Source organism: Mastomys coucha, unplaced genomic scaffold (assembly GCF_008632895.1).
Source record: "Mastomys coucha isolate ucsf_1 unplaced genomic scaffold, UCSF_Mcou_1 pScaffold21, whole genome shotgun sequence".
NCBI classification, from domain to species: domain Eukaryota; kingdom Metazoa; phylum Chordata; class Mammalia; order Rodentia; family Muridae; genus Mastomys; species Mastomys coucha.
In genome coordinates, this window is record NW_022196904.1 from 147,917,628 (window position 1) to 147,928,742 (window position 11,115).

The following is an 11,115-nucleotide window of genomic DNA, read 5'->3' on the forward strand; positions in this document are numbered from 1 at the left end:
GCTGTCAGAGCCTCTCAGGAGATAGCTATATTTAGGCTGGCTTGCCCTTCCTTCAGTCCCTGCTCCACTACAGCTTCTAAAGTATTCACAGCCTTCCAAACAATGCCATCAGTTGGGGAGGGACTACGTGCTCTAAAATATTCAAATCACATCATGGTCCACGTTCATCCTTTCTTGCTCCTTGATTTGCACTGCTAAGGACCACTGCAAGTTACTGCTTTGGAAGCAGAGCATTTAGCAGCAGCTCTCATCAAACTCCAGTGCTGGTGCCTCCACTCAGATGACCCAGTCTCTAAAGTGGTAGATACAAACTGTCTGATCTTTATCATCGAATAAAAAACATGGTTGTAGCTGAGTCATTCTAGTGAACAATTCCTACATTTACGACCATCGATAGCAGTATAATGAAATCAACATGGACACTAAAGGGATCTAAAGGAACAAAAACCCTAAAACCAATTCTTGACACTATTAATTACTTGTGTGATCACATGTGTAAATTTTATTTTTGACATAATTTTTCCTCATTAAATGCAAGAAATTAATATTCTAAACTATTTAAAAATATAATAAATGTAGTAAATTAACCTTGTCAATAATAAGGATTATTTTGGTAATAATCTCAAGTATTTTGCTTATCTGTAACACATTGTGGAATCCTTTGGTCAAAAAGCAAAGATTTGAGGTGTTATAGATGACTACACATTTAAAAAAGCCATAGGGAATCATTTTATGCTAAACTAAAATTACATACATAAATACACACACACACACACACACACACACACACACACACACACACACACACACATACACACAGAGTTTAACTGAAGCCATACTACTTTGGGAGACCATGTTCCCTTCAAAATTATAGACTAACAAAAATCCCAGACCCAGGCATAGGAAACCTTCTAAAATGTAGGTGAAGCAAGTAACAGAAAGCCCTCAAAACAATACAAGGTATTGTTACTGTCCCTGATGCCTTCCAAAAATAGAAGGTAATGCCCTACTGACAAACACCGTACACTTCAGACACAGAATTTTGAGGAATTAAGCTGGAGCTGATCTGGAAGCCTCTTCCTGAAGATTAGCTCTCACAGTTCAGAGTCATCCTAGTTGTCATGAGGGGAGAAAAACCAAATCAATGTTTCTGCCGACCTGAGTCACAACAATGACGACAACAGCAAGACATTTTGAAAGATATAATTCTGGGACTAACCAACAGTCACCTAACTAGACTAAGGGTTTCTCAATAGGAGGGAATTCATGCCTGGCACTGTAAACTTAGCCAACTACTTACTGATGACTGGTAAAACCATGAAGCCTAAAGGCGAACCTATAACTGCCGTGTATAATCTCTTACATGCATTTTAATGCTTGTTATTATATCCACCAATACATATGGCTCTTACATCTCATCAAAGTAACTTCTTTTTTACAGCAGACAAAGATTGTTACAGAAAGCCACAATTGGTGTCAATGCAGAGACCAACTGATTGTGGAGTGTCTGCCCCCAATTAAAACATAACACAATGTCTACTTAAGGCTCAGGAAATACTACAGAAAAGAGCAGAAAGATTTTAAGAGGCAGAAGTTCAGGACATCTGCTATATCTCTTTTAAGTAATAATAATAAAAGAGACACATGGGATGGCATGAGGAGATGCTGGATCTGGGAAGTGCTGGCAGGGAGAAGTGGGGATTGAATGTGATCAAGACACACTCTGAAGTTCGCAAAAGACTAGTCAAAATATTGCATCACTAAAAACACATAAACAAAAATATTTTATATAGCTGAAGTACTTCAAATAAAATCTGTGAGTTACAGTCATAAAATTATTCCTAGTATAAATCTATGTTAAAATGAGTAATTATAAATAAGTAAAAAAGTAAATTTGCCAACAACTGGAAAATTTTGAACTCAGAATTAGAATAAGTACTCACTTGAATAAAAAACAATTTCTTAGGTCAATTTAAACTACTGTTTAACATTAGATCAAAATCTTTTATGAATATAAATGCAAAAAATTTTAAAGTAATTTTAGCAAACCAAATCTAAGAGTACTATAGAAATTTAATAATTTTAAGACAAAGATTTATAATAGGAATATTGTTGCTTAATGCTTGAAAATCTAGGTCAGTTATTACATTAATAATTTTGTTTATATCCTTTTAATAAAGATAAAAATGGCAAGAAGATCAATACTGCAGAAAAGAGCAGAAAGTATGAAGTAAAATGTATGAAGTAAAAATGTCTTTATTTGTAAGTATAATTGTTGAAATCTACTAGACCAAGTATATAAGTAATAAAGGGGACATTATCTATGAATATTATGATAATCTATATTCTGAATATAGTAATAGATAATCAAAATAAAAAATTAATAATAAAAAGCCATATTATTTTTTAAAAAGGAAAATACAATAGTTAAAGAATTTAGAAAAAATTACGGTGGGATACCATGATTTATTGCTCTGAGTAAGAGAGTAATTACAAAAGTATGGTATTGGCATAACAATAAACAGAGTTATGAAAAACAGAGAGTGCAGAAATAAGTCACCAAAAGATAAAAGCCAGTTACAATGTGGGGAAAAAGATCATCTGGGCTGGAGCAATTGGAAAAGCAAAAACTGTAGAACCGTGAGCCTCAAGCCTTTGCATATGTGAAGGTGTCTACATACACAAAGACTCACCCAAAATGTAAATGTGGTATTCTCCACATTCCAGAACTACTCCTCAGTAACCACTGCAGCTAAATATGCAGCTGAATGAAAATGCCAAAGTCCGTTCTGTATTAAATTTAAGACCATATAACTACATTGAGCTAAATGGATATGTAGGAAGAAAGACTAGGGACACAATGAAGCTTTTAGAGTATTAAATACAATTATACCTTGAGGAGTATGAAGGTTGCTTAAGTGTACATGTCAAAACTAACCTTCATATGTTGTATTGTGTTATCTCAATAAGTCTATAATTTCTTTAATAGTTTTACTATTACTATATAAACATGGTATAAAGACGAAGCAAAATATGAAGACTTTGATAAAATACTGAACACCTTGCATAAAGCAGCTCTATGAACAACGGTGCTGTCCCACTGCTCATGTCACAGGAGTGGTACTGATGATGAGAGTCTTACCACTGGCTATGTCTCTACAAGAGTGTGTAAGCTTTTAGCAATGATTAATTGAATATTTCTCTTTCCATTTTTCTAAAACAGGGTTTCTTGTATACAAGGCAGGCACAAAACTGACTGAGCAAAGAAGGATGATCCCTCCTGCCTTCACCCTGGGGTGCTGGGATTACAAAGGTATGCTAGCACAGGTGTGTGTGTGGTGCCTGGATCAATCAGGGCTCCTTTATGCAAGGCTGACATTCTAGCAACTGAGCTACATCCCTGGCCCACTTCAAACATATGCATACAAAGATCCTCTAACCAATGTTTTTTTTACTTCATACCTGCACTGGTGAGCGGATTGTTACTTTCTTACTTCCTTCAACTGTGTCAATTTGACAAATGATAGATCTTTCCACCCCAGATTCTCTGTGTCTTACGGTGTACAGACGGCGTCCCACTTTGGTTAAGGGGATCTTCTCAGCGACAGAGTGGTTAGCAGGTGCTAAATTAAACACAGATACCCAGGGTTAATTAGAATTCACTACATAATAATTTTAATTGTATGTTAAGTACCAGATGATTTTCTACTAAACGAAAGTCTTTGAATATAATCAACATTAAGGGATTATTTTAAGAAGTCACCTATTTTGACAATATTCACTTTAATCCTTCAAAGCATTTTATCAAAAACACAACTGAAAAAATTTCTCACTTAGTAATTTAAGCTATAACCATGATAATTAAGAAAACAAACAGTAATGAGAGGAATGGTTATAAAACCCAACAGTAATTATGACAGCTAGTTTGCTGTCATAATAACCACTGTCTCAATCTTCCTGAGACTAGAGACAGCAAGGTGAGGATAGTTTTCCATTTTAATTTCCTAACTCTGTCACTTCTAAGGTACAACTTAGATTTGATTAAAGAAAATTTTACATACACTTACCAAATGTACATATTATATTGGAAGTGAAATTACTTAATTTGAGTAAATTTGACTCCCTACTCTTAAGCAGACAGTTAAAAGTAGTAAGAACACATCATAGACAATGTTCCAGTAACAACCATCAGTTGACACTACTTCTTGATAAGAATAATAACTGTTTTAGTAGCCTTCTGTGTCTAGTTAGCTTTTCAGATGGCACCCATTCAAATACTGCCCTCAGTATCTTACTGAAATGCAGGAGAATCAGAGTAGAACGGGTAAGAAAAGAAGTTTTTATAGCAATTAAAGAAATCATATACTTTTTTAAACTTCCAATTAAAATAAAAAAATTGTGGAAAGCAGAAATGACTTTCACATTAAAAGGCAAAATATTAAGATTTTAAAGGGGCTGGAGAGATGGCTCAGTAGTTACGAGTACTTGTTGCTCTCTCAGAAGACCTGGGTTCAATTCCCAACATCAAAATGGTAGCTCACAATCATCCATAACCCCAGTTTCAAGGAATAAAATAAACATGTGGTGTACACATACTCATAAAGACATTTTTATATATAAACTAAATCTAAAAATAATTATAAATATGAAAACAAAGAAAATACATCTGTATTAATTCAAACATTTAAAAATTCATTCATTTTTGTAAAATGCATATTTAGTCATAACAAACACAGTGAGAATATTATATACACACACCAATAAGGAAAAGCTTAGTGAGATGTAGCTAGCATTTATCATCCTTAGTCAATATCCTAATACCACACTCTGGACAAACAAAGTTGGGAATTGAAACACCAAGATTTAGTGATTGAAGAAGACATTAATGTCCCTTTGGTGATTTGAATGACATTGTCCTCCATCAGTTCTGGCATTTGAATACATGGTTCCTACTTGGTAGTGCAGTTTAAGATCTATTTAGGAGGTGTGGCCTTCTGGAGGAAGTGCATTACTCTCATTTTGTTCTTTGCAGTTCAAGATGTGAATGTTCCTCGTTATTTACAATCTCCATGCCTGCTGCCTTTACTCTACCATCAGAGACTCTAACCCTCTGGAACCATAAGGTCAAACAAAGTCTTTTTGCTGTAACTTGTGTTGGGCACACTATTTTATCTCACTAATAGAAAAGTAATTAATATAGCTCCCAATGTATTAGAAAATATAGTTATAAAAAACTGTTCAGGTACTACAAATGAGTAAAATGCTTTTGAAAATTACTTTACAAAGCCCCAGGAAGGAAATATCTCACTTACTAAGGAGAATGAAGAAGAGCTTGCTGCTTAGGCTGGTCATTGCACTGAAATGATCATTGTCCTTAGTTCGTACATAATCCATACTTAAACTCTCATCATTTTTCAGTTCATATGATTTTGCTAAAGGAACGTTGAGTACATTAAAAGAATCGCTTGGTGAAACAGAGACAGTAAGTCCAAGAGAATTTAAAATTATAAATGGTGCTAGATCTTTTAGGAAGACAGCTGATGATCCAGTAGCAGCTTCAGTAAATGCCTAACAGAAATTTGGGAGGAAATGACATATGAGCCAAGTACATGAGAAGAGTAAGTAGGTAAATAACTTAACTCATTTAAGTGTCAACGTGAAATATTTTAATATTTAAACTAGGAAATACTTGTTTTTTCTTACCTCAACTAAATTATTTAACATCACAATGCCACATTTGGATAATGTAATGTTTAACTGATCTTTAGAATAAAAACTTATGGCAGTCTTATATTCTGGTACTTTGTAGTTTTCTGCTTCACTATCAGACTCAACAATGGCCTCTTTTGCTTTCTTTTTCATCTAAAAGGATAAATTAAAATGAAACATAAAAGAATTGATTTTAGGAGTATAACATAACTTATCTGTAAAGTCAAAACAAGTATGATTAGAGAGAGTGAGTTATGAACTCCATGGCTTATACTGCTCGATGAAATTTCTTAGATATACCAAGTAATGTCACAAAGCTGATAGGAGGAAATACTGAAGGAAAATAAATTCTATATGATAAATTTGATAATTTAACTAAGTATATATGGATTCTTCAGGTAAATCAAAGGCATACACTTGACAACAGTCAAGGAGACACTTTAGTATACTGGTAACAGAGAAGAACTAGGGACAAACACAGTCACCCAAAAGTAGCAAAGCAATGTTGTGAAGGGGAATTTGTAAGATTATACACTGTTCACTTCTTTCAAAAAATTCAGAGACTCATGGCCCATGTACAGTCTAACCTAAAAATTATCAATGAAATTAGTTTATTCAAATCCTTCATCTGATATAATCTAGAGAATTAGATTAAGTCATTTAAATATAATATTGTAGGCATGTCAAGATAGACATTCAGTTGTTATTTTACCTTACTTTTTTTTTCTTGGTTATTCAAGACAGAGTTTCTCTGTGTAGTCCTGCCTGTCCTAGAATTTGTTCTGTAGACAAGGCTGGCCTTGAACTCAGGAATATTTTACCTTACTTTAAGGCTCTAAAGATGTGTCTACAAGTAAAGTCCATCATTAGGTAGGAAACATGCTGTAATTAGATAATTCCTTGCTTTACAAGCACATTTTCACCTATTTAAAGGCACAGATGCTTAGGATTACATAAATTCACAATATACTCAAACAAATGACATACAATGTTCAATAGGTCATAGAGAGGAAGAAATAGTAGAGGGGAGGAAAATTAGAGAAAAGTAGGGACGAAGAAGGGAGGTACAAAGTAGGAAGGAAAGAAAAAAGAAGAGAAGGAGGAAAGGAGGCAGCAGGGAAGAAGGAAGGAAGGAAGTCCACTCACAGAAGAAAATTTGGGATTGACCACAACTTAAAAGCTACAGTGTAAGGTAACAGCCAACAGACTCACTTTACAGAAATCTACTACATCTCTGGTCTTATATGGTGCTTAAAAGATGGCTCAGTGGTTAAAAGCACTTGCTCTTTTGCAGAGGCTCTGAGTTTGACTCCCAGCATAATGTTGGCTCACAATTGCCTATGACTCCAGTTCCAGGGGCTCTGATCCCTTCTTCTACCCTCTGTGGACACAAGGAAGGCATATGGTGCACAGACATACAGTCTTTTTTTGGGTAGGTTGGGGTTCGAGACAGGGTTTCTCTGTGTAGCCCTGGCTGTCCTGGAACTCACTCTGTAGACCAGGCTGGCCTAGAACTCAGAAATCCAACTGCCTCTGCCTCTCAAGTGCTGGTATTAAAGGTGTGCACCACCACTGCCTGGCTCACAGACATACATTCATGCAAATAGACTATACACAAACAAATAAAGACATAAATAAATAAATAAGATAAACTGTGTAATGTAATATGGATATCCTCTAAAAAGCTCTGGAAAACTTTTCCTTCTAAACCCTTTCACAGATTTCAAATATATGGTGATTGAGGCTATTAGTAATGAAGTTATATATATGCAGAGGATATATTCAGAAACTATACTTTATCAATTTTGTGGTAAACCTGAAACTGCCTTAGGAAAATAACATACCCATACATACCTTAATGCCAAGATTCCAAGGTCTAAAATCATCAGTCTGATCAATTTCTAAGGGTTCCAGTAAAGGTTCCCAAACACCGAACATTTCATTATAATAGTGAACCTAAAATGAGGATTTTTAGGTTTTTAAATAAAACATTCTATCATCTAGCATTCTATCTGAAATGACTTTCTAAATGATATCTTGTACCACCATGTCTCGTGAGTGTGCTATTTCTTCTATACAAAACTCTTCTACATGTCAATCAGTAGTTGTCCATACATTCTCCTTCCATACTCTCTTCACCTGATTTACCTTTGGAGATGAAATTTCACCAACACATTTTAGTACAACAGAATCCCCTTTTAACATTTATTTATTTACACATGTGTACACATATTTCAGTCAGAGGAGAACTTATTAGGAGTCAGTTCTTTCTTTTTCCACCACATGGGTCCTGGGAATTGATCCCTGGTTGCTAGAGCCTTCCTGTAAACCCTAGAACCTTTTCTAAAGCACCTTTCTTTGGTGTCTCTCCTGTATCAAGCAGCAAGTCCTGCATTCATCTATTACATATTACCAACACTTGAAAACTTGCCAATCTACCAGCAGTGACTATGATTTAACATAGTGTGTTTGCAGTACTGTAGTAAACATTCCTGCCTTTCACATGATTTCAGCGTGTGAATGCCCTTTACCTCTTGGATAGCACAGATAGAGTCCTCTACAAAATCCATATAATTCTAACAATTTGAAAATCTGCATTGTAGTCACAATCAGTTATGATTCTGTTAGGACACAATTCTCTTTCACTTCATGTAAAAATAGCAGCTTTTAAATTTTCACTCTCCCTTTTATAATGTAGACTACTAGATTATTTTCCAATAAATATGAAGTGGAATAACTTTAATTAAGCATTGCTAGAGATAACTGTATGTAATTTTTCTGTTTCTGTAGCACTGATTAAGATTAGTGTAACAGACATATATCCCACTACTGACCTGTATTTCCAGCCTCTTTCATAATTAATTTTATCTCAAATGTCCATGGAAATAATTTTATAAATTATAAGGTAAAATATATTTACTGTGATTCTTTTTTCCTCTTTTAAAATTTTTTTGTGGGGTTTAGAATTGGAGTCCAAGGCCTCACACATTCTAAGCAACCACTCCACACTTCAAGAACATCCCCAGTAGTGATGCTTTAATCATCAGAAGAAATGAACCAGGTATTCATACATTTAATCTACCTTTTCAAAGAAAAATTTAATTTTAGTTCTTAAAACCAAGAATTTTCAACTTAAACAACTATCTGTTGATATCTCACTAAAAGAAGATTATCATTTTATTTATATGCACATATGTGTTTGTGTCAATATATGCCATGTGTATGTCTGTACTCAAAGAGGTCCAAAGCAGGTGTCAGCTTTCCCGAGGTAGCAGAGGCAGAGCTGCCAGCAGTTGGGAGTTGACAGATATGGGTGCTGGGACCAGACTGGGATCTCTGGAAGAGCAGGAAGCTCCTAACTGTTGGCTTATCTGCACTTTATTACCTCTTAAGGCTAAAAAAACCAGCTGAAATATGTAGTAATGGATATGTGAAAGGAATATATATGTATGTACATATCATACATTGCACATACATCCTATTTATTCTCACACACACATATGTATATATAAATTAATGTGTGTGTATGTGTGTGTGTGTGTATACATATACATATACATATACAGGTAAGCAGCCACTCCAGAGCTTAAATTTGTAAGTTTTTTTCCTAAAAGCTTTAAAGCCACTATTATTATTTATAATAGTCAATTTAAACAATGATATAAACATACCAGAATATTCTATGTTAAGCATTATAAAACCTGAAAAATTACACACACTTACTTCCAGTTCAAGCTGACAGTGAAGATTTATTAAAGTCTGCCAGTTTTTGCTTTCCCCCGAAAAGCATGACTTTGCTAATAGCATTGGCACTGTTCTATGACCAATTCCAGCCTCAAGAACAATAAAAATAGAATCAATATGCAAGTTCAGTGTCTCTCCTCCTGGCATCACTTCATTTGTGGCAACTACTTTTTCAGTTTCATTTGATTCTTCAAGAAACCACATTTTTAGATTCTTTGTATCCTTCTTCTCCCATAAATGTGCTATATTAGAAGTGTTTTCTTCTGGAACAGTTTCCTTAGTTGTGTAAAGTGCTGAAGTAATAGTTATTATGGTATTTATGATAACTGGTGAAACCTAAATGGAAAAAACAATTTAGAAAATGGTTACATATATTTGCTGAATGAACAAGAAGAATTTAATTAAGGCTGAACTAGAAATGTACTGTAGATAATAAATATAATTTTCTACTATAAAAATTTTTAGATAAGTTTGGTAAAATATTTGTAAATCTTGTATTATTAAACCAATTACATATAACAAGTATATATATAATAATAGAAGTATAAAACACTCCTAATTTAATAAAATATAGCATATATCATGAAGTTTCCGTTAATAATATTATACAAAGGTAATATATATACTTCCAAAACTATTCATTTTGTGAGCCAGGAACAAAACCTGGTCCTAGTAAACGCTTCAAGTGCTTTACCAATAACCTCAGTACCTTTACTGGTGGTACTAGTAGTGGTTAGACGGGGTCTCACTAAAGTGTCCAAATTGGCTTAGAGCTCAGTGCTCTGTACTTCAGACAAGGCCTGAGCATTCACAGCTCCTATACTTTAGCTCCTTGAGTAGCTGAGACAAACATATCACCATATCAACTTTAAATGTTTGTTTGAACTTACCTTTAGCGTGAGAGATTTTACTGATATATCAATCATTTGGGGATCTCTACCAAACTGAGTAGCCTGATAAAACAAGTCACAAGGCTGCAAAACCTACAAAATAAAAGATCATGAAACTCATATTTAAGTGTTCAAATATTTCTGCTTAAAGTCTTTTCTAGTAATAATTATGTTTAAAAAGTAAATAGCTAAAAAGTGAATCATCATGCTATTATTTGTTGTAAAGAATAGATAAGTACATTAGCAATAATATAAATATGACAATACAAAAGCATTTATCTTCCACAACCCAATTCTGACATTTATTTCAAGAAGTCTAAGAACCCCATAGTAAATGCTGAGATCTGGAAGAATGGTAACAAAAGGACTTCTGATCGTGGGCATGAGCACATAAGCTAGTCACACACAGATTAACTGTCGGCAGCATTTTTATCTCAAAGATTACTGGCACAAGCTAATGATAGGGAGATTTTGCAGTATACAATGGCAACCTATCAGATAGTTCTCAATGATTGAACATTACATCAATGCTGCTATAACTTCAGTTCTCAAAGTTACTTTAGTTCCCAGCATTGATAAGAATTCTCCTCGCCCCCCTTTGGTCATTTACTCTGGCCTAGAAGAAACAATGTTAAAAGCAGGTCTAGGGAGAACTTGATGTGATAATGGGAATCTCCTACCAAAGCTAAAAAAACCAAGAAAAAAAAACAAAGAAAAAATACTAAAAGCAGTAAGGGAAAAAGGTCAAGTAACATATAAAGGCAGGCCTATC

General features: G+C 34.3%; 1 protein-coding gene across 3 annotated transcripts in view; it reads right to left on the minus strand.

Moving 5' to 3' along the window:
• The window catches only part of Vps13a (vacuolar protein sorting 13 homolog A), a 191,877-nt gene that overhangs the window by 66,935 nt on the left and 113,827 nt on the right, over positions 1–11,115 (minus strand). For all 3 annotated transcript variants that reach the window (XM_031389843.1, XM_031389844.1, XM_031389845.1), the window contains exons 40-45: positions 10,344–10,436; positions 9,433–9,789; positions 7,564–7,665; positions 5,704–5,862; positions 5,313–5,568; positions 3,463–3,623 (exon numbers count right to left, since the gene is read on the minus strand). In XM_031389843.1, the coding sequence (XP_031245703.1) occupies positions 3,463–3,623; positions 5,313–5,568; positions 5,704–5,862; positions 7,564–7,665; positions 9,433–9,789; positions 10,344–10,436 (1,128 nt within the window). The remainder of the gene's footprint in view (positions 1–3,462; positions 3,624–5,312; positions 5,569–5,703; positions 5,863–7,563; positions 7,666–9,432; positions 9,790–10,343; positions 10,437–11,115) is intronic.